This window comes from Asparagus officinalis, chromosome 3 (genome assembly GCF_001876935.1).
Source record: "Asparagus officinalis chromosome 3, Aspof.V1, whole genome shotgun sequence".
NCBI classification, from domain to species: domain Eukaryota; kingdom Viridiplantae; phylum Streptophyta; class Magnoliopsida; order Asparagales; family Asparagaceae; genus Asparagus; species Asparagus officinalis.
Window position 1 is genome coordinate 35,013,310 of NC_033796.1, and position 25,168 is coordinate 35,038,477.

Below are 25,168 nucleotides of genomic sequence, written 5' to 3' on the forward strand. Positions count from 1 at the left end.
CGGAACGATTGGATGACAACTTGAGTTCAAGAAGTCTGACCTTGTGCTTAAATGTTGCAATCCATCAGTTTGGATTAAAAAAGTCAAATAATGAACTTGTTGACTTGTAGAAATTTTATGCTTAAACGTTTTTGTTTTAATTTCCTGCAGGATATCTATTAGCCAAGTCTATCAGTATCTTTTGCCTAATCAACCGAACAGTGGTAAGAAGATTTATATGTCTTTCAATACTTCATCAGGTAATCGAGTTTATCAAGGATCTCCGATAAATTGATATTTTCGAACATGCATCAGTAAATTATTTTTCATTTTCATGGTATCACACTTGTGACAATTGTTTGTGCATGATAGCCAAAGTAATTATGATATTTTCTTAATATGTGTTGAGATGTCTTGAATCCGTGGACTTCTTATGTCAGCCCATCAGTCTAGTCGCGCTACGAATAATCCATCAGGTTATGTATTGGGTTTTATTACTTGGGCTCAAATCTATTATTTAGCACATAGGGTTTTCTAGAGTGCTATATAAACTCCTTCTGATGTAATTTGTATTCTATCGCCTCACAATATAATAAATCGCTCTCTCTTTGCCCGTGGATGTAGCTAACACAACGCTAGTGAACCACGTAAATCTGTGTCTTCAATCTTTACTTTCTTGTTATTTTTCTCGCATCCGTTCCAACAAACTGGTATCAGAGCTCGGTTTCGAATCTGGCGAGAAAGATGTCTGGTGCTTTGAACGTGAAGATCGATAAGTTCAATGGGAGAAACTGTTTCAGTTTATGGCAGATCAAGATGCGTGCTTTGCTAAAACAGCAAGGCCTCTGGGCACTGCTTTCGAAGGGATATTCAAAAGCAACTGATGATGATGAGATCGCCGTTCTCGAGGAGAAGGCGCATTCAACCATCATGCTGATACTATTCAATGAAGTCATCACAGAAGTTGCCAATGAGGATACTGTCGCTGGTTTGTGGTTGAAGTTGGAGAGTCTTTACATGATGAAATCTTTAACCAATAAGTTGTTTATGAAACAACGTTTGTTCAGTCTCCGTATGCAAGAAGATACGCCCCTTAAGGATCACTTAGATGAATTGAATACGATTTTACACGAATTGTGAAATATCGATGTTAAAATCGATGATGAGGATGCTGTGTTGATTCTGTTGGTATCTTTACTCTTGTTATATGAGAATTTTGTGCAATCTTTTATTGTTGGGAAAGATTATGTCTCTCTAGAAGAAGTTAGGTCATCACTTCATTCTAGAGAATTACGTCATAAGGCTGCTGGTGGAGTTACAAATCAATCTACTTGGTTAGTGGCTACTGCTGGGAAAGGTCAATAAAAGCTGACAAAAAGAGAAATAAGAAAAATTCGAAATCAAAGGGTCCTAAGCTCGAAGATATGTGTAACTATTGTAAGGAACCTGGACACTGGAAGAATGATTGCCCTAAGAAGAAGAAACAGTAGGAAAAGAAACAAGCTTCTGCTGTTATTGCATAAGACACCAATTTGAAGGATGATCTGGCCTTGGTTATCGACGAACAGTTACATCCAGTCAATAATTAGGTTCTGGATTCTGGATGCTTATTGTTCGGGGGAAAAGTGAAGAAGAAAATTAAGAATAAAATTATGTATTAATCTCCCTAACTGACTTAGAAAAATAATGAATACAATCTCTCACTGTAATTTCTCTCTAACTGATTTAGAAAAAGAAATTATAACTTTTCTTATCGATTTCCCGATTTACAAAAGAGAGAATCGACGAAAATCCTTCTCTTTGTTTAAAGCTGAGTTTTTCTTGGTGTCGATGGGAGCTTGATTCTTGTATTTCGTTGACGATTCAAATGCTTCACCTCGTGGAACTTGGTTGATTCTTCTTGATGGGAAGAACTTGCAATGTAAGTTTGGAACTCTTAACGAGTTTAGAACTGTGGGCGAGTTAAGGAACTCAAAATGAGTTTAGAACTCTGTAAAAGAGTTAATTTGATCTAACCGAAACTCGGTTCACAAACCAAGGGTAAAAGCTCCAAGAATTGCTCCATGATCCGAAATCTCCAAGATCTGAGGCCAAAGAAAGCTAACTCCGATCTCTAAAAGTGATCTACTCAAAGATCTCCCAAAAAGATCCGCTCAAAGATCTAAAGAATCCGCTCTAAGGTCTCCAAAAGAAAAGGCCCCGATTTAAGTTGATCTTTTAGCTATTTACAGGGGATTAAGGGGTGTAACTAACCCCCTAAAATCGCTCCTTAGTGGGGTGTAATCCCTCTCGAATCATGGGAAACGATTTTGGAACCGCTCAGCTCGTGTTTGAACGAGTCAAACACGAAATTCGCGTTCTGGGCATGAACTCTGCGTCTTGAACTTGAGACGCGGAGTTGAGCTCTGCGTTTGGATCTGAAATGAAATAATGAGCTCTACGTTTTAACTCTGGAACGTAACGATGAGCTCTGCTTTTTGAGTCTGGAACGCAACGATGAGCTCTGCGTTTTGAGCTTGGAGCACGGGAATGACCTCCGCGTTTGGGCTTGAAGAGGTCACCAATTGTAATATCTTTTCTCAAGTTTTGCAAAGATCGTCATCTTGTAATCCTTGCATTCGGCTCTTTGAAATGTGAGAGTTGTCGACTTGTAACTCTCATATATTCTGAAAGTCGTCAAATTATAACTTTCATCATTGATATTTGACGGGGATCAACTATCCGTCGTAATTTTTAGACAGCCTACAGACTCAAATGAATTTTCGAAATACTTTGGATCTCGATTTCTATATTGGAGTTGTTGATTCCTTGTTGAAAAGGGGTTGTTCCCTACATCCGTTTCGAAGGCATCTTGGTTGGAGATATTTGCCACGTAAGACCCGTGCGAGGGTGAGTGACATGCTTTAACTCTTGAAACGTGGGGTGAGCCTCGCATTTTGGCTTCAACCTGAGAGCATTGCAAGACCTTGAGCTCGTCGATCTCAAAGCTCAGACTGAATCGACTTTTGTTGATACTCAAGCCAACGCAGCACGTCGACAAGAAGTCGTTCAAAAGAGCTTGGCTGGGAAGGAGGCTCATATTACAATTTTGTAGAAGCAGCATGATCAAATACAAGTTGAGTTGACCAATTCCACTACTATCGTGCATACCACTCAAGAAGCGATCGCTCAAACGAAAGAAACTATCGCTCATCTACAAGCGGACTTGGCTCAAAAAGAAGCTCAGATCGAGTTGATATGAAAGAAATCCACCTAAAGAGTACAGAAATCTTCACAGATCACTGCAAGGAGGTGCAAACTCTTGAAGAAGTCAAGAAGGAGGTTGTTGCAGCACCGAATGAAGGTGAGCTCTAAAGGGAAGCTGCGGCGACGGTACGAGCTACTCATGAGGAGAAACTCTCAGACGTCAAGTCTTGGCTCACATCCATTAAGCTGATGGGCCTGCAAACTTAACTCTCTGTATCGTTCTTTTAATAAGAACAATTTTGTATCACTTCTTAATAAAAAGTGATAATGTTTTGGTTTTTCGTCGTTTCTTCTTGTGTTATGATTTCACTTGAAACACTGAAAGAAAATTGAAAGTGCCCTGAAAGAAAATTGAAAGTGCCAGAGGTGTAGTATTAACTTGGCATGAGTTTGTTATGATTTGAGCAACTTTGTGGATTTATCATCCTATTGAAGAGGATTGATAAGTTGATTCCGTCAGAGGTGTGATATGAACTTGACATGATTGTGTTGCGATTTGAGCAACTTTATGAACCTATCGTTCTATTGGGAGAGTCAATAAGTTGATTTTATCGGAGAAGCGATATGAGCTGGACAAAATTGGGCACTTGTGATTTGAACAAGGTTTTGAGGACTTATCGTTCTATTGAAGAAGTCGATAAGTTAATTTTGTCAGAGGAGCGGTATGAGCTGGACAAAATCGGGTACTTGTGATATGAATAAGGTTTTTGAGGACCTATCGCTCTATTGAAGAGAGTCGATAAGTTGATTTTGTCTGAGAAGCGATATGAACTAGGCAAAATCGGGTACTTATGATTTGAATAAGTTTTTGAGGACCTACAGCTCTATTGAAGAGAGTTGATAAGTTGATTTTATCAGAGAAGCGATATGAGCTGGACAAAATCGAGTGCTTATGATTTGAACAAGATTTTAAGGACTTATCATCCTATTGATGAGGATTGATAAGTTGATTGTGATATGAGCAATTTTGAGGACTTATCATCCTATTGATAAGGATTAATAAGTTGATTGTGATATGAGCGATTTTGAGGACTTATCATCCTATTGATGATGATTGATAAGTTGATTGTGATATGAGCAATTTTGAGAACTTATCATCCTATTGATGAGGATTGATAAGTTGATTTTGATGGTGACGCACGTTAAAGTGCTTATACTGACAGAGATGTTTTGTTAACTTGACAGTTTTGAGAATTAATTATTCTGTTCGAAAAATAATAAATAATCAACTCCCAGTCTTGACTAAGACTTAGCAGGAGAAGAAGGGGGCTTTATGATTTACATGAGAATATTTCTTGAGAAATTTCTTGTTAATTGACATCATAAGGTTATCACCTTTTTGATTAATAAAACAACAAGCTCCACTTGAGTAGACTGACTCTACCATGAATGGTCATTCTCATTTGGAATTGATTCCTCTGGGAAAGGTTTTTGCAGTTGACAGAGGTGTTTTGTTGAAAATGACAACTTAGAAGATACAAATCTCATTCTGTCTTAGGAGAATCCGGTTCTAAATGGTCAGCTAAGAAATCTGTCAGGGCTTGTCCTTTAACGGCCTTTTGAGGCATAAATCGCATCTCATGTTGTGATAACAGTATGACCCATTTTGTGAGACAACCGTTCAATGAAGATGGTCTCATTATGAGCATCCAGGCGAATACCAAGGTTAGGCATTCTTTCTCCTAACTTTCCCTGACATACTTGTCCACCGTGGGTCGTCAAGTAGATTGGGATGGACCCACATTATTGCTCCTTTCGGAGTAGCAAAGGGTACTAACCTTTTATCTCTCTGACCATGTGGGTCAGCGTTTATCAGGCGTAGCTCCCTTTTAGGGATTCAAATCACACCGATTGGAGCTTGAACTGGTGGAGGACTCCCGAGTTGGACTGACACCATGTTGGTGGTCGCTGTTTTCTACCTCAGTTTCAGCTTCGAACCTGACAATAATTTCTTCAGTCTTTTCGCCTTGGGAGACAACTGTTTCCAAGAACGGCATTCCGCAACCCCTATTTGGGCTAGGAGGTTGGTCTGTAAATTGTGTCGACAGGTTTTCACCAGTGTAGACTGTGTCATACCTGTCGGACATCGAAGAGCCACGCTTCGGAACCTTTCGATGAAAGCTTTGATGGGCTCTCCCTCCTTCTGCTTAGTGGCAAGAAGGGTAGTGACGGAGACTTTCGTGTTGTCTTCAAAGAATCTTGACAAGAATAGTCTCTCTAGATCCGCCCACTTCTAGATACATCCAGGAAGCAATTTTATGAACCATTCAAAGGTAACCCTCTTGAGGGTGCCAATGAACAACCGAGTCAGTATGGCGTTATTTGATATCACATTCCCAGTCTGTGATTTAAAATGATAGATATGTTAGCTCGGTGATCCCGTGCCGTCAAAAGTTTGTAGGGTCAGGACTTTGAACTTTGGAGGATAAGGGGTTGTATCACATTCGGCTGGATAGGGTCTAACAACTCTCTCATCTTGGAGCTCATTTCTATTGGCAATGATATTGAGGCGGGCTTTCAGTTCCTCCATTTTAGCCGACTGAGGATTCTGCTCATCCTTGGCATCCCTTCCTTCTTCAGAGGAAGATTCTATGCTGTGAGCTTCCTGATTTACAATCTCACTCTCATTCATATTTTCCTTCCCCTTTGATGTAACAGGTCAGGATGAAGATGGTCCTCCTCTTCGGGAAGATATGCGCTGGGTCGGCGAATTTGTTTTTGGGGACTTGGCCCTGTCTGCGACAATTTGAGCCATCAAGGCTCGGAGTTCATCGATGGCCTCCTATTGTGCTTTGAGCATGGCTTGCTGCTCATCAAGTCTCTTCATAAGATCATCAGGATATCCTGCCATATAAGCGGAGCTCTCATGTTCTATGAAAGATCTAGAGAATTGGGACTCTGCGCCGTTAGCTAATCTCTGATAATTGACAGGGGGTATAACTCCCTTTCAAGTACGAGTGTGTTGATAGATTCCATCAGACTCACTCGGGATCTCGTTCAAACTAGGAGACCTTTCGGAACTAGAGATTGATTGATGACCTCCCTCTACCCACCATATTGGAAGTTACTCCAAAGTATTCATCCTCCGAAGTTTTCCTCCTATGAGGACGTTATCGTTTGTTGGGCAAAGCAAAGTTTGTTAATCGGTCGAGCACTGATGGTTTGGCCGTAAGTGAGCAGCATTGACATCCCGAGAGGATCGTAAAAATCAGTCATTCACATTGGCATAAATGAACAACTTGTTGCACCGGTCTTTCTCTCGATAAAAACCTTCTCAAATTCGTCGCAGGGACTCGAAGAGAGTTACTCACTAAACGTGAGTTTTGAAATGGAACCACCAGTCTATGATTGGATGGGAGTGACTCCTGGTGAACATGGATCTTGTTGAGATGCCTTGAATCCATAGACTTCTTATGTCTGCCCATCGGTCTAGTCGCGCTACGAATAACCTAGTACGGGGGACTCGAGGAGAGTTACTCACTAAACGGGGGAGTAGCCGACCCCCCTGGCGGGGTTCAGGTCAGCGCCTCGAAGGTCCACGGTATACATCAGGTCCTGTATTAGGTTTGACACTTTGAAAGTGAGGTTCGCGTTTTATCAATGAAACGCGAGGGTCGCGTTTAGCATTTGGAACATGAGGGTCGCGTTTGGCGCTTAGAATGTGAAGGTCACGTTTGGCGCTTGAAACGCGAGGTCCGCATTTAGGTTTGGCGATGCGAGGGTTCCGTTCTTTAGTGACGACGCAGGGGTCGCGTTTTGACTGGGAAACGCGAAGCTGAAGTTCACTTTCGACGCGGACTTGAGGTCCGCGTTTTGGTTGTAAAACGCGCTATTGAGGGTCACTTTCAGTTTGGTTCTCACGAAGCTCATGTTTGGGCTCATAAACGCGAGACTTGCATTCTAAAGTGGAAAAACGGAGCTCAGGGTCGCGTTTAGGCTCACGAACACGAAGTTCGCATTGGTTGGAGGATCGGCTTTCTCGGAGTTGTGCCCATCGCTGGGACCTTCTTCTTCGACGAGCAGCGTTCTTCTTGGCATGTTTTAAGACTTTTGCAACGGCATCATCATCAGTCATCACGACAATGGGTCTCTTACGGCCCGATGTCTTTTGCTTAGATGTGGACTTAGGGTTTTCAACTCGGTTCACGAGTTTAGTTGGATTAAAGCCTTCTCCTTCAGAGGAAAGACTATCTGAACAGTCTAACCCGGGGAAGAAACTTTCCTTTGGTGAGTCGACTACAATTGGGGCTTTGGTCTCCTTAGAGACTTTGCGGATCTTGCACATAGCCTTGGGGCTAAGGGATCCGGAGAAGAGTAACTCCTCATACTTGGCCTGATCGAATTCCACCGTCAGAGTTTCGACTGTTGTTCCAGCGAGATTGATATCGGATTGCGCCATCACTTCTTCATCGGTGAAAAAGCTTATCCCCAGCGAAGTTGCCATCTTTTGTTCGGGGAAAATGTGAAGAAGAAAATTGTTGTATTAATCTTCCTAACTGACTTAGGAAAAGAATGAATACAATCTCTCACTGTAATCTCTCTAAAACTGATTTAGAAAAAAATTACAACTTCTCTTATCGGTTTCTCGATTTACAAAAGAGAGAAGGAATCAACGGAGATCCTTCCTTTTGTTTAAAACCGGGTTCTTCTTGGTGTCGATGGGAGCTTGATTCTTGTATCCCGTTGACGATCTGAACGTTTTACCTCGTGGAACTTGGTTGATTCTTCTTGATGGGAAAACTTGCAATGCAAGTTTAGAACTCTTAACGAGTTTAGAACTCTGGACGAGTTAAGGAACTCGGAACGAGTTTAGAACTTTGTAAAAGAGTTAATTTGAACTAATTGAAACTCGGTTCACAAACCAAGGGTAAAATCTCCAAGAATTGCTCCAAGATCCGAAATCTCCAAGACGAGGCCAAAGAAAGCTAACTCCGATCTCCAAAAGTGATCTGCTCAAAGATCTCCCAAAAAGACCCGCTCAAAGATCTAAAGAATCCGCTCCAAGGCCTCCAAAAGAAAAAGCCCCGATTTAAGTTGATTTTTCAGCTATTTACAGGGGATTAAGGGGTGTAACTAACCCCTAAAGTCTCTCCTTACTGGGGTGTAATCCCTCTCGAATCATGAAAAACGGTTTTAGAACCGCTCAGCTCGTGTTTGAACGAGTTAAACGCGAAATTCGCGTTCTGGGCATAAACTCTGCATCTTGAACTTGAGCTCTGCGTTTGGATCTGAAACGCGGCAATGAGCTCTGCGTTTCAAGTCTGGAACGCAACGATGAGCTTTGCGTTTTAAGTTTGGAACGCAGCGATGAGCTCTGCGTTTTGAGTCTGGAACGCAACTATGAGCTTTGCGTTTTGAGTCTGGAATTCAACGATGAGCTCTGTGTTTTGAGCTTGGAGCAAGGGAATGACCTCCGCATTTGGGCTTGAAGAGATCGCCAATTGTAATATCTTTTCTCAAGTTCTGTAAAGATCGTCGTCTTGTAATCCTTACATTCGGCTCTTTGAAATGTGAGAGTTGTCGACTTGTAACTCTTATATATTCTGAAAGTCGTCAAATTGTAACTTTCATCATTGGTGTTTGACGGGGATCAGCTATCCGCAGTAATTTTTAGACAACCTACACTCATACCACATATGTCCAAGCAAAGAGTGGTTTGCAACTTATCAAAAGCTAGATGGAGGAAATGTTGTTATGGGTAATGATGTCGTCTGTAAAATAGTTAGAATCGGCTCCATCAAGATCAGGGCACATGATGGTGTAGTTCGTACACTTACTGGTGTCAGACATGTTCCACAGATGAAGAAAAATCTGATATCGCTTGGTGTTCTGGACAAAAAGGGATATCAGTTTCGAGGTGAAGGTGGAGTTTTGTGTGTCTGTAAGGGTGATTTAGTGATACTGAAAGGTATCAAGCATGGTACCTTGTATGTCCTACATGGTTCGACAGTGATCGGTTCTGCTGCTGTAGCATCTTCTTTAGAAAATCGCCAATCTGACATAGCCAAGCTATGGCACATGCGACTTGGCCATATGGCCGAAAGGGGAATGCAAATACTATCCAAGAGAGATCTTCTTCAAAGCCGCAAGATTAAAAATCTTGAGTTTTGTGAGCACTATGTCTTCGGGAAACAACATTGCATCAAGTTTGGCAGGGCAGTTCACAGGACTAAGGGCACTCTTGATTACATCCACTCTGATTGTTGGGGTCCATCCCGTGTTGAGTCCTTAGGAGGCAGCAGGTATTTCTTATCTATGATTGATGATTATTCAAGGATGAATTGGATTTTCATGATGAAGCATAAGAGCGAGGCTTTCAAGAACTTCAAGCAGTGGGTGACTTTGGTGGAAAATCAGCCAGAGAAGAAGATCAAAAGGCTGCGAACTGATAATGGTTTGGAATTTTATTCATCTGAATTCGATGTGTTCTACAGAGATAAAGGGATTGCGAGGCACTACACAGTCAGAAATACGCCATAGCAGAATGGTGTAGCAAAACACATGAATCAAACATTTTTGGAGAGAGCTTGTTCCATGCTCTCTAACGCTGGATTGAGCAGAAGTTACTAGGCTGAGGCTGTTACTACAGCATGTTATTTGATCAATCGCGGGCCTCACACAGGTATCGATTGCAATACACCTTATGAGGTATGGTCTGGCAAGCCTACTAATTACTCTAATCTAAAAGTTTTTAGTTGTCATGCATATTATCATGTTAGTGAGGGTAAGCTAGAACCGAGAGCAAAGAAGGGAGTATTTGTGGGCTATGGTGACGGGGTGAAAGGGTATAAAATTGAAAGTTATATTCAGTAGGAGCATGACCTTTGATGAGGATTTTATGCTTAACCCATCTGTGAAGTCTTCTGTTGCAGTTGAAAATAACAGTGCCCAAAATCAGGTGGAGCTTGAAGTGACACAGAATATAGATGAGCCAAGGCAGACACTTCAAAATTAGCAACAACATCCAGAAACAAAAACTCAACATTTAGAAGCTCAGCCATACAGTATAGCTGTTGATCGACCAAGAAGAACTGAAGTTGGTCCTCCGAAGAGATATGGGTTTGAGGATATGATGGGTTATGCACCGTTGGCTACTAAAAAGGTTGATCAAGAGCCCTCCACCTACAAAGAAGCCATATCGAGTCCTAATTCTGAGCAGTGGATTATAGCCATGTGTGAGGAGATGGAATCACTGCATAAGAACAAAACTTGGGAGTTAGTGCAGCGACCGCTAGGGAGAAAAATTGTCAGCTGCAAGTGGGTCTTCAAGAAAAAGGAAGGAATCACATCTGTTGAAGCTATTAAGTTTAAAGCTCGTCTAGTTGCAAGAGGGTTTGATCAGAGAATGAGTTGACTACAATGAGATTTTCTCACCAGTGGTCAGACATACTTTTATCAGGGTACTACTAGCAATAGTGGCGCATCAGAATCTTGAGCTTGAGCAACTGGATGTCAAGACAATTTTTCTTCATGGAGTGCTGGAAGAGGAAATTTTTATGAGTCAGCTTGAGGGGTTCCAAGTTCCTGGGAAAGAGAACTATGTTTGCAGGTTGAAGAATTCCTTGTATGGGCTCAAGCAGTCTCCTAGGCAGTGGTACAAAAGGTTCGCCAGTTTCATGATTGGGCAAGGCTACAACAGGAGTTCACACGATTGTTGTGTTTACATCAACAAGCTGAGAGATGGTTCATACATCTATTTGGTCCTGTATGTAGATGATATGCTCATAGCTGCCAGAGACATCAGATATTCAAAAGTTGAAGACTCTTCTCAGTACAGAGTTCGAGATGAAGGATCTAGGTGCAACGCAGAAAATCCTGGGTATGGGGATTTTTAGAGATCGAGTTCAGAAGAAGCTTTTCTTGCCACAAAAGGGTTACATTCAGAAGGTGATGTCCAGATTTGAGATGAGTAAGGCTAAGCCTTTAAATACTCCTACATGTGCAAATTGTTGTCTGTCAGCTGCATTTGCTCCTCAATCAGATGCTGAGAAAGATTATATGTCTCGGGTTCCATATGCTAGTGCAGTAGACAGCTTGATGTATGTCATGGTCTGCACTAGGCCTGACATTGCGCATGCTGTTAGTGTTGTTAGCAGGTTTATGGAATCCTTGCAAGGAACACTAGCAAGCAGGGAAGCGAATCTTTCGCTATCTTAGGGGTAAATTTGATGTTGGTCTCATTTATAAGAGTGGCACATAGTGTTTGGTAGTTGGTTATTCAGACTCTAGTTATGTTGGGGATGTGGACACCAGAAGGTCAATGACTGGTTAGTGGTTATGTCTTCACTCTTGGTGGTTCCGTTGTTAGATGGAAGGCGTCTCTGCAACCTTCAGTGACTTTGTCTACTACAGAAGCGGAGTACATGGCGTTGACAGAAGCTGCTAAAGAGGGGATCTGGTTGAAAGGAATAGTCAATGATCTTGGTCTACATCATGATCAAGCTACTGTGTTCTGTGATAGTTTGAGTGCAATATGCTTAGCCAAGGATCAAGTTCATCATGAATGGAAGGACTAAGCATATAGATGTTCGGTATCACTTCATGTGCACTAAGAAGCGGATCAAGGTGGAGAAGATTGGGACAGATGATAATCATGCTGATTTGTTCGCCAAGTCAGTTCCTCACAGGAAGTTCCAACAGTATGAGTTCAACTTGCATACTATAGAGGAACCTGTTAGCTAGTAGTGACACTTTCTTGTGATGAGACCATGTAAATTTCAGTGATATAAGCTTAACTTAGCATTTCATAGATTATTTAATGTTCTAAGTCATTCATCTTCACCCTTAAACTCTTTAGATGCCTAAACCCTTGAATGCGTAATAAAAATGTCAATGCTTTCACTTTCAAGCCTTTTCCTCATCCCATCACCATCAACGTTATGCCAATCCATACCTTAAGCAACCTTGCACTCTTCTTATTCCCTTGTAAGAGAATCTCTCTCTCTCTCTCTCTCTCCTCTCTCTCTCTCTGAAATAGGACTAAAGAGAAGGAAACAAAAGCTATAATTATTGGTTAGAAATTTATTCCAGCTGTTATTATTCCCCCTGCTTTACTCAATCCCATCGAAAATTCAAGTGGGTTAAAACAGTAGAGAGCCAACAGAAGGCCTTAAATAAATAAATTGACCGACCCAACCCTTCATATCTAAACTAGTCTAAAGAAATAGAGAACGAAGTCTGTGTGCTACTTGAAGCAACTGAAATTGATTTTTCTTTAAATAGTTGGTGGCTTCGAGATAGAAAGAGTTGGCATCATCTTAGGATAAGCATTAGTTCTTATACCCAAGTTTTTTTATGTACCAATTAACCAATATTGGATCATGAGCAGCATGAAGATATCATCTCCCAACAAGTAGCATGTTACCATCATTAATTGGCCCTGGCATCCACTGTGGGGTAGATAGTGGTCCTCCCTTTCCAATTTTTGAGCTTCCTACCAGTTAAAAGAGTCCATAATACATGAGCAGAATTTTGCAACTAATATCTTAACTCTTTTTGCTCTAATTGGAAAATACATGTACTAACAGAACACCGTGCATGCGAATGGAGTGTTCTGAGCCATTAAAGAAGACCAATAAAATCTCCAAAGGCGAATATAGGTATGCCTGATGCCAAGCACCGAATTTGATGAATGTCATTGATGTGGTCATTTCTCATCCACTCATTTAAGGAGTGGGTAATCAAACGAGGATCATTTTAAATAGGTAACTTTTAATGTACGGATGAAAAACATTCATATTACTACCGAGTACAAATCTTGTGTTTGATACCAAATATACTCATTTTTTTCTCATCTCCGAACTGCTGCGTGGGGTATTCTGATAAAATTTGTCTGAATTCTTCCATGATCATAATCCCATCCTTACCCTACACTCAAAGGCACCATCATTGGCGATCCTTGTCACTTGTGGGTCCCAATTGAAAAACATTTCCTCATTTGTCGCTATTTGGAATCACAACTCCACAATCAACTCTGCCTGTCCTCCCAAATCCACCATCTCCCTTGGGACAACGCGACACAACGCATGACCCTCCACTTCATCGGTACGAAGCTATCCTCTCCTCTTCACCCTTTAAAAATCTCTTCGCTTCAATCAATCCAAATACTACTCCCACCGGTCCTTAGTTAGCTCAATGGAGAAATCATCGGAGATGAGTTTCGAAGACTGGGAGCTAATTCCCAACACTTCCCACGGTTCGATTGAATTCGATCTCGGCGTTGAAAAGGGTTCCTTAATCCCCGAGGACATAGACATCTACTACTTCTCCAACGACAAAAAGATCGAGGAAAAGCAAGATTATAAAGACATAGGGGTCGTCCCTGATCATCGCGATGTGGAGCCTGCAGCCTCCAAGAAGTTGGAGGGTGACGAATTTGACAGCACGGAAGCAGAGCAAGCAGCTGCTGAGCCAGAACAGATGTTGTTCGACAGCGAAGAGGAGGAGGAGTTTTATAGAGGTGAGAAAAGCTCAGAGAAGGAGGTTGAATATGTTGAGCCCGAGATCGTAGGAAAGAAATCTGGCCCTAGAGATTGGAGGTGGAGAGTTGTCGGCGGCGTTGGAGCTCTCTGTTCTGTCGGAGTGGCTGCAGCAACCCTGTGCATTTTCATTTTCGGCGGTCGCCAGTTGCAGAAGCACCAGCATCAGAATCAGAAGCTTCAGTTTCAAGTTTATACCGATGAGAAGGTTGATAGCTGTAAGGTTCATTTCTGCCTATCCTTTTGATTCATTTGACTGGAAAGTCTTTGTTGTTTAACTGCAGAGGATTAAGCAGGTGATGCAGCAGGCGACGAGGCTGAACCATGCGATATTGGCGGTGAGGGGGGCTCCGATGAACGCTGCCCATATATCATTTGGGGGGTATTATGATGGACTCTAATTTGCTGAATCGATCGAGGAATGTTGCGATAAAGTTTCATGATGTTACTTTTAGCGCTGTAAATAGAGGAGAACGTGTATGTAGAATGGAGGCATGGGGATTGTGGCTTGGAGTACTCTTGTTATTTGGAGATCTAGTACGAGGAATGTTGGGGTTATATGTTCATATATAGATCTGGAGACTAATGAATATAGTCAATATACAGAGCTATTTTTAATTATTTGCTCGTATATGAGTCTTTTAATTGATCAGTAAATGGCAGAACATTTTCATTCAAGATCCTTGCTTTTGACCATCACTGTATATAAACACATGAGTGAAATGTGACACGCAATTGCATATAAGCATACATTGTATCTTGATACATGATTCGACAATTTCATTTGAAATCCAAATTTGGATTTTTTTTTTCAAGCATCTGTTAAATTTGAAAAAAAAAATGTGGACCTTCATTTATAGTAAGGGGCTGTTTGTTTGGGCCAAAAAGCCTAGAAAATAGAGTTAAGAAATCTGACACATGAAAATAAGGCTCATTTTCCTTTAGAAGCCGATGTTTGTCTCGCGAAAACGAAAAAGGAAAGTGAGAGAAAAATGGGTTCCACGATTGATTTGCAGGAGATTTGTTTTTCCGCTCTCAAGCTCCCGATTTTGCCGAAAAGTAGCGGAAAGTGAACTCCGTACAACATCGAAGAGAAAAGGAGGGAAAGTTTAGGGCCCCCGCCTCCTCATTTCGTCACCTCTCTCTCTCTCTCCATCTCTCTCATCTCTCTCTCTCTCTCTCTCTCTCTCTTTTCTAACCCCTCATTCCTTGCCTCTAATCCCTAGTAATCGGAAGTTTTTGGCGCCCGAAACCGACGAACACGAATCCCCCGTTCCCTTGCCTCTACATCCCTCTGTCATCGGCGGTTTTCAAGTTGAACCAAACTAACAAAAGTGGTGGAAAGCACTTTCAACCCATTTTTTTGGCGAAACAAAAAAAAAAAAACAATTTCCATAAAAGTGAAAGAAGCACAAAAAAGTAAAGAAAAATGAGTTTTGAAAAATAAAAAAAACTAACCAAACATGCCCTAAAAATATAAACCTAGGTCCAAAATCAGGGAAAAAACAATGAGCAACTCTCAAAGTTGGACGCTGATGTTGTAGTCAGAAGCTAACAAGTGGCAGCTGTAATTGACGTTTGCAATACGTACACGGAACATGGGCCAAGGGCAAGGAGGTCCACATCATAAACCGCATTATTATTTTATCGCCACATATCAATTAGGTGCTTGATGATTAGCTCTTAGTTTTCACGTCCCTTCCTCCTTTAACTAACCCTTTAATTAATCAATTGATGTTGGGTAAGGTTTGTAGCTGAAGTTTGATTTTTGGGGAAATTTGTGAAACAATTTGAGCCACTGATTTAAGAACAGAAAAATGTATGAGTTTATGCCTACGCTTCTCAAGTATCCTCAACAGTCGAGCAATTTTAAAGATACAAAGCACGCAAGTTTCTCCAATATAACATAAAATGATCATAATAAGTTCTACGAGTTAAATTCCTTCAAAAAAAAAGTTGATACAAGTTAAAAGCAATATATATATAGAAAAATAGTATCAACGTGATTTTACAGCTGGTGAATAGGGAAATACATTAAATTATATCACGTCCAGAGTTATTTTAGAGGGTTAATAGAATCAACATCAAGTATGTAACACATGTCAATGTATAATGCTCGAGAGTATAGCCAAGTCAAAGATTCAGTTCCTTACCGACTGCCGCCATTATTTCACACTGTTTCGAGGGGGAAAAAGAAAATTGGTCAAATCTCCGTAAAGATCACCCGTATATTGTGCCAATGTTATCCACGTACTTTATGTTTGTAAGTCATTAATGAGAATTTCTAATGTTATTTCTATCATCAGCATGTTCATTTTTTTTGCAAACTCTCGTTAAATCTTGTTGACATGTCGGTGGCATGATATGATAAACTTTTACTTTCATTATTTTTATACCTTGCAATGTCACTAAAGCACCGGAAAAAGGGTTAGCGAAAGTCTGCCCTGCCACATTAGTAACACATTAGTAATAATACAAGAGTTGGTGAAAAAGGAACTAGGCATGAATTCGGATCTTCTTCATATTAAAAAATAGTGGAAAGACGATTACTTTCTAAAGTAACCATTGCTCATCTAGTTGGTAATTGAGATTATTTCTAAATCTAACACTTACTATACCCCTTAAATTACACTCATTCCTAATTTACACTCAAAGAAAAAAATATTAACCATCAAATAAATAATTGATGACAATGATTGGGATAGAGAATGAATAATCAATGACAATGATTGCGATAGAGAGCATCCAAATCCAACGTCAGGGACCCAAATAATATTTAAGTAATATTTAAGTAATACATTTAGTGATTATCAATGAACTTATAACAAAGGATTACTTCTCACTGTGTTACTTAATAACTGTCATGCCCCCAAAATGCACAACTTATTTTGAGATACAGGACAACGGCAACACGTGCAAAAAGTACATGCTCACCCTGTGGTGCACTTCTATATTACAAATAAACTTCACTCAGAAGAAACTTTATTGACAAATAGAAGTCTAAGAGCAAAAACTACATTATAATAAGTTTACTATAGGGAGTTGAAAGACTTATTACATAAGTATAGTAGCATGACTAGTATGACTATACCTTTCAGCATCAAAGCATTATCTAGAATATTCTTCTCATGTCTCAATCTCCATGTCATAGATAAAGATGTGTAATACTCATCTAAAACAGATTGAAAATATTAGGGTGAATTTACACTCGATAAGTAGATAACTTATCATTAGCAAATCAGACAAGTTTAAAAAATTTATCAATACTAAATTCAAATAAGCTACTGTCAAAAAGAATGATTGAGAAACACATAATATTTTGAATAAGAGGTATTTTCAAGAATAGCATTTGATATTGTCATAAAAGAATATTCATAAATTTAAGAAACAATACGAATGAAACCAAATATTTTTAAAATTGTAATTATCGATCTAAATTAATATTTACAAATTTTTTTCAGTTGTCATACTAAGGATACGAAAATTATAGCCCGGTAGCATGGGAATACGCATCGAATCACTATAGGTGAACTCGGGGCATATATAGAATATACCTAGCACTATCATAGGTTGTCCGAAGGCCACTTTATTTTTGCCAAAAAGCCCCCTTTAACACTGGTCGGTACATTCAATACCATATGATAGGCTTAAACATATCACTTCACTCAATAGTGGACTTCTGAGGATTTTTAACATTTAAAAGACTCTTCTTTTTGCTTAAAGTGTCACTTGCAATTTTCACATATACGAAAAGCAATATAAATGCTTAAGCGCTTTTTGCAAACTTTTCTCATGCCGATTTCATGAAAATAAAATTGTTATGGTGCTTTCAGTCATCAAAGTACGGCCCTTTGCTAACAACGGACAAGTATCCCCCCTACATGCACCGCTCAAACCATATTAACGGTCAAAACCACCAAGGATCTCGACGTAGCCGACTCGTCGAGTCGACGTATCCTTAGATCGACTCGAAAGGTGGTACTTGTCGATTCTCTCGTCGAAGAAGACTCACAATGAGCCTTACTCGACCAGCTATTCGACGCCTCGCGAAGTCGACTCGAAAGGCATTACTTCTCGACCAAGCTAAAGGAAGACTTTAGCCTCGAGCCTCTCTCGCGACAGCACGTCGGCGTCACATTTAATGCTTGGCAGCCGCATCATGACTCTAGTCGCGATAGTCTTCATGACTCATCGGACCACGTCAGCACTGTCATGCTTCCAATCTATTCTCATTTAATGCTGAGGTGATCTCTCCTCTACTCGCCGACCGACACGTGTAAAGTAGGTACTGACGCAACCATCAGTCCATATCTGCTTACTACCTTCCTGTACTCAGCCGAAGTGATGGTTCTACCCCTTTCATCACCACTACAAATAGATGTACTATTCTTTACTAAGGGGGATCTTGATCATTTCTTTTTTTCAATCTAATCTTGAGTTTTTTCCTGATACGCAATATCTGCATATTACACTGTACGACACTAAAGAACTCAGACAGTTATTTATTTTCCCACTCAAGTTCATCAGCTAACTTGATCGTCGGAGGTACAACGGGGGAACCAAGACCCGTCCTCTCACGAGTTTCTATTTGTGCAGGCTGAAGCTACTAAACTCATGACCAGATATATTCGGAGAAGTGAGCAGCCCCAAATCAGTCTCACTCCATCACATATTTGACTGTTTGGTTACTTAACATCAATAAGAATATTCATGAATCTAAACAAATAAATAATTTTTTGTCAAATAGAACTCTTCAATAAATGCATTTGAACAGTAAATCTAAAATGACATATTTTCAATAATCTCATATGCTAAACAACGTTAATCTTGTAAAAGATAAATAGCTATCACGATTCAAATTTGTTAACAATGACTAGAAATAAACAGAACAACGTGTCTGATCCACAATTTCTCTACACAAAAAATAAAATAATCATTTAAATAATATATAATAGATTAAAATAACTAATGGGAAGAAATCTACTCACCTTTAAAAATCTGACAACAATTTGGAGAACCGTACTCCAATAACCTACTCCTCGATCAAACCGATATGCACATAAATTTCTAATACTACACACAAAAACTATTTTGAGTATAAAACTAATATTTCTAGTTTCTAGGGAATTTTCTAAAACTTGTTTCTATTCTTTATTCTAGGGGATCTAATTGTAAATTTTATTTAACTAAGGGCTTAAAGGAAAAATTCCCATCAAATAGGTTTTATATAGAAACATCTCTTCATAGATTTTTGGACCCATAACTAGTTTCCATATTTCTAAAGGACTAATGACAAATTTTTTTCCTCTTCCTCTTATTTGTTTTTTTCAATAGAACCCAAAAGAGATTCAATGAGTTTGATGACTGCAGTGATCCTCGCCGGTGAAATCTTTGACCAAGGGATGGTCGGAGGTCGCCGAACAATACCAGAACTAATGTCGGTGGTCGGAAAGGTACTATTTTTTAATGAAACTAAAAGAAATCAAACAAAGAACAAACTAACATTATGAAGCTTAATCCTCTCTTCCTCTTCAATCTCCAGACCTATTTCTCCAGATATCTTTTTCGTTTTGTTTTTTGTGTGAAGCTTGTGATTAGGGAGAAAATTATAGGTTACCATGACCCTCGACATTCTATAACCGTTTTTCTCTAAATAAACTCCAATAATTGAACAACCTAATTCATATTTTCACAAACCTTTGGTTTTCCTTCTTAATAACTCTTTATTAATTAAAAAAAGATGGTTCTCTGTGGGCCTGTTTGGTTCAATAGAGAGTAGGAATAGGATTAGGAATCCTATTTTATTTATGGATTCCAACCTAATCCATAAAAAATTTATGGACAAGTTTTAGTTTTATGGAATCCTATTTTTTTTGTATTCTATGTTTGTTTCACCCAAGGATTAGGAATAGGATTAGGAATTAGAATAAAAAAGAGGAGAGGTGTCAGAAATTCCACCCAATTCCTAGCAAATGGAGTGGATTTGGATTTCTTGAAATATACACTGTTTGAGCCACTTTATAGATTAGCAATTCTATAAAATTTTTTTGAACCAAACTCAGGATTAGGATTCATTTGGAATCCATTAATTACGAAAACGCCATTGTCAGGTCCAAATACCATTCCTATTCCATAAAATTTGTGAAACAAACAGGCCCTATAATTATAACAAATTTGCAAGTTTTTTTCTCATGAAAACCACCTTTAAAGTAGCTCAAATCAATAGTAACCACGACAAATTTACAAGTTTTTTTTTACATGAAAACCGAACTTTAAAATAGGTCAAATCAATAGTAACCATTTTCAAAGTTATTTTAATACATAAACCATCTTAAAAGTGGATTTATCTTATAATCTACCACTTCATGACAATTTCTATTTAAATTTTTATCCTATCTTTCGAAAACAACCCACTCACTTCTAGCTCCCTTCTCCTTTTTAACTGGCCGCCAACTATCCGGCCCACCCCATATCCACCCTCTCTTCTGCCTCTTCACCCATCCGACCTCCGCTTTCATTATCTTTTCATGCAAACCATGGTTAAAATATATGGACGAGGAGGGTGAGTGGAAAGGGAAGTGAGGAAGGTGAAAGTGGAATTGATGAGGAAAGAACAGGGATAAGATGTGACAGAGAAGGAGGCGAGGAGGGCAGATGGAGGAAGGAGGACAGGTGGAGAAGAAATGAGATGGGGCAGAGGAGGAGGATGGTGGAGATAGTGCAAACGAGGTGGGAGAAGAAATAAGGATGCATGGAGATCGATGAGGGTGGGGGTATTTTGAAGGGAGGCGCTACAGTCACACCCTCAACCACACCCCTAACCACACTCTTCTCTCGCTACAGTGCACTGGGGCTCATATGAGAATTTTTTAAAATTCTTATGTGGGCTCTAGTGTACTGTAACAAGAGAGGAGTGTGGTTGGAGGTGTGGTTAGGGGGTGTGTCTCTAGCATTTTCCTATTTTGAATAAAAATTTAACAGAAATTGCTCTAAAGTGGTTAATTGAAAGCTAAACACCTCGTATAAGGTGCTTTTTGTATATAAAAATAGTTTTGAAAGTGTTCTTGTCGATTTAACCTATTTAAAAAATGATTTTCACTGAAAAAAGAACCAACTTACAAATGCTTAAAAACCAATCAAATACACGTTCTAGTATGTCGTATGGGGAAAGAAAATGAATAAACCCAGGGTGAAAGAAACTAAAAATATTTTCATTCTTTTTTCAGTATGCATATGGTTTGGAATAGTTAAAAAATAAAATTGATCAATTTAAGATAGGACCTTAAACACGCAAATGGGCGGTTAGTAAACGTGATTGCAGGCCTATATGTATGCCTTGTGGCATATATTTATTTTTTCCCTATTAAGCCCACTTCAAAGATTTTACGATTCCATAAAGGATTCTCAATCGTGGGCCTGATTTTTAGCCCATAAATATTACGAATATTTAGGTCAAGCTCTCTTTAATGTTCTATTTATAAGTCACTCTTCAAAAGAATTCCAATTACATCCCAAATATTATATACATAACTTTCCATAATTTACAATTTAGTAAAGGAACAAGTTTGGAAGGGGAGAAAATTAAATTGATTTATAACTATCCCAACTATTTAAGAATAACCATCTCAATTTTTCAGAATCACAGACCTTACCAAATTTCCGCTCTCTCATTTTTGAAACTATTGTTCATCCATGTATTAATGTTGAGTATTAAGGTATTAATAAATTTTTATGCAATGTTATGACATTAATTAACCTAAGTGTTAATTCTCCTCTTGGAGTCGACACGTGTCTTGTGACAACATTAATCAATCACACGGGCTCACCCTCGCCAGAGGCGACTCGTATAGCCTGGACACTCGACTCCTCCTGAGCCAAGCCGAGTCGAGACCAGCTCCCACTCGACCTCATCAATCGAGTCGACCACTCTCATTCACTCAGAATTGGGTTGACATCTTGCGAGGCCGACTAAAGAGGCGATACTTGTCATCCCTCTCGCAGAGCCGAGTCGAGAGGCAGTTCGACCTTGAATTTCACAGCGACAGGTGTCTATCCTCATCATTGCGAGTGCTACGAGTCACCATGACTCATCACCCCCCATACCTCCTCAATCTCCACCACATTCAATGAAGGATGACTCATTGCATATGTAATCAACACTTCCCCTGCTCCACGCTAGATCATACATGATTAGAGCCCAGACGACTCGATCCGCTTCTGCAGTCGACTCCATAGGCTGACAACTTACGTAGCCGACTCGAGAGGCAATACTTGTCGACCTATTCTCCAGGTTGAGCCCTCAAGACTTCACACTCAACTTGCTATATTAGCCTATAACTTGCGTAACTGACCAAAAAGGTGTTGTTTGTCGGCCTTCAGCTAGACGACTAGAGAGGCGGTACATCCTCGAATCGCCCGCCGACAACCAATCACCATCTCATTATATGCACGATCAAAGTCATATTGCTCTAGTCTCCATAGTCTTCATGACTTATCAAACCCAGTCAGCACCAAGCAGCTACTATCGTTTTGCACTAACCACTTGGATGACCCATGCCACCCATAGCTGACACCTGTCAGTTGTCTGCCGAGTTAGTCGCCTGCCTAGACTCAATCACAGTTACATATTTACCCGTCTCAGCTTGGTATATATATGGGCACATTGCCTACTAGCAGAGAGGAGAGACCGGAGGAAGCCCATAGGGGATCACAAGTATGCAACTTCTGCATACTTAACTATTTTCAGTTCATTGGTATCTTCTCCACTCACGCTCAAATACTGACTTGATCATTGGAGGAACCACTAGAGAACCCAACTTCGGTTCTCTAACGAGTATTATTGTACAGCTCTCTTATACAGATAGGAGACCGGCCATCAAAAAGAGATGAAGGAACTCACATCACTCATATTGACCTTAAACCCTCTTGCTAAACTCGGGATTACCCGCTAATCAATGTTGGATGTCAGGACATCAACATGCACAAATGTTTATCATATCATACATGCAAGGCGCGTCAGGATGCTAGTAACAATTGAGTTAGGGTCTGTTTGTTTGCCTAAAAAAAGTGGGAAATCAAAGAAATGGAAAACTATTTCTAAAAAGAATTATTTTGGGAGTGTTTGGTTTGCTAAAAAAAGAAGAAAATCAAAGAAATGGAGATGAGATGAGATGAGTTGTCACCTTATTATAGGATGATGTGAGTGGTTTTTTAAGAAAACTTGTTTTGATGTTGTTTGGTTGGCGAAAAAAAATAAGGAAATGAATTATAAGAAATCTATTTCTTTTAATAGGTTGTTTTCTTTTGTTTGGTTCTAAGAAATCTATTTCTTTTAATAGGTTGTTTTCTTTTGTTTGGTTCATCCTTAAAAATAAGAAAATAGATGAGATGAGATGGGTTGTCATTATATTATTGGATGATGTGATCCACACTTAAGGGAATTGTTTTCCTAGCTTTTTGGGAGGAAATAGATGGAAATAAAATGTTAATGAGATGAGATGAGTTGTCACCATCTTATTGAATGATATGAGTGATTTGAAATGATGAGATGAGATGAGTTGAGTGATGTTGTGGATAAAAATAATATTTTATTAGATGTGATGGATGAGTTGTTGGATGAAAATAATATTTTATTAGATGTGATGGATATGGTGGATGAGTTGTTGGATGAAAATAATATTTTATTAGATGTGGTGGATGAGTTGTTGGATAAAAATAATATTTTATTAGATGTTGTGGGTGGGATTTAGGGATGGAAATGGATAAAATTGTACTTTTTGAGTTTTCTTGGTTTTCATTTCTATTTCTTGATTTTTTAGGAAATAACCAAACAGGCCCTTAATGGAAATTAGATGTTCATTTTCGGCCCTCACTTTTAAGTGGAGGGGAAACAAAAAAAAATGGTGCTAATTGAGTGGCATGATCTATAATGTAAGATGAGTGTTAATTGTAGATATGCCTACGCGTCTATGAATGTGCTGTTATAGTATAAAGCTACAGGCTAAGACCAATTGCTAAGGAATTCCAATATCTGACACTCGATGCTTATGCTTTCTCTTATTAGCACAAATGGTGCTACATTTCAAATCAAATGACCCGTTGAATCTACGCGGCTGTGTCACTAAAGCCTCAACTTGGATTAGTGCATGGGCACATTGCCATCAAATAAATAACATTGACAGATCATATATCGACATTATGGGGAGAAGGGATTGAGTGGCATGATCTATAATGTAAGATGAGTGTTAATTGTAGATACGCCTATGCGTCTATGAATGTGCTGTTATAGTATAAAGCTACAGGCTAAGACCAATTGCTAAGGAATTCCAATATCTGACACTCGATGCTTATGCTTTCTCTTATTAGCACAAATGGTGCTACATTTCAAATCAAATGACCCGTTGAATCTACGCGGCTGTGTCACTAAAGCCTCAACTTGGATTAGTGCATGGGCACATTGCCATCAAATAAATAACATTGACAGATCTTATATCGACATTTATCATCTAATAACTAGCCCTGCCATATTAGACGTATACAACAACCGTTTTTTACATTCTACGAATCTCTCTCTCTCTCTCTCTCTCTCTCTCTCTCTCTCTCTCTCTCTCTCTCTCTCTCTCTCTCAAAAAGGGATAAATTCTAGAGAATGTTTATATAGATCTCCAACTTTTACATTAGCGAAAATTGTTATTTTTAAAACACTGACTCGAATGTTGGAGGGTATTTAAAAATGACCAAATCTCGACCCTTTAGAACTCATCTTTGGCGACATGTGCTCAGTTTATCAAAACCCACTCAACAATGGGGAGGAGTTAGCATCTGTAAGCGACATCTCGCGCTCTAACAAAATTATCTTCAACTTATTCTAAGTTTGGTTATTTGAATCTTGTTGTTTGCGGGAAAAATTTCAAGAAAAATGAGAAATAAATTAGTATTAATCTTCCTAACTGACTTAAAAAAAGAATGAATACAATCTTTCAAAGTAATCTCTCTCTAACTGACTTAGAAAAAGAAATTATAATTTTCTTATCGGTTTCCCGATTTACAAAAGATAGAAGAATTAACGAAGATTCTTCCCTTTGTTTAATATTAGGTTCTTCTTGTTGGTGGTAGAAGTTTGAGTCTTGTATCCTGTTGACAATCCGAATACTTCGCTTCATGGAACGTTGATCTTCGCTTCTGACTTTACATCAGGAAGAACTTGTTAAACAAGTTTTGAACTCTGGCCAAGTTAGGAACTTTAAAAAAAAGTTAAACTCTGGCCAAGTTAGGAGCTCTTAAAAAGAGTTAATTTCGACAAAGGAGATTAATCCCTTTAAGCCGAAAAGAGCCAATCTCTTGATCTTTAAAATTCAATATAGAATTCAAGAGCCAATTCCAACCCCTCAAAACTCCAGCCCTTTTTCAGCTGTAAAACCAGCTATGTATAGGGTTTAAGGGGTGTAACTGACCTCTTAATTTGC

The 25,168-nt window shown here is 39.4% G+C and overlaps 1 protein-coding gene across 5 annotated transcripts in view; it reads left to right on the forward strand.

Moving 5' to 3' along the window:
• The window catches only part of LOC109833756, a 27,191-nt gene extending 12,721 nt beyond the window's left edge, over positions 1–14,470 (forward strand). The window contains exons 3-6 of one of the 5 annotated variants that reach the window (XM_020401555.1): positions 151–203; positions 12,753–12,929; positions 13,105–13,926; positions 14,000–14,470. In XM_020401555.1, the coding sequence (XP_020257144.1) occupies positions 13,360–13,926; positions 14,000–14,104 (672 nt within the window). In that variant the 5' untranslated portion in view covers positions 151–203; positions 12,753–12,929; positions 13,105–13,359 and the 3' untranslated portion in view covers positions 14,105–14,470. Of the gene's footprint in view, positions 1–150; positions 204–12,752; positions 13,927–13,987 lie in introns of all 5 variants that reach the window. The other 4 variants (XM_020401554.1, XM_020401557.1, XM_020401558.1 and 1 more) reach the window with 4 other exon arrangements.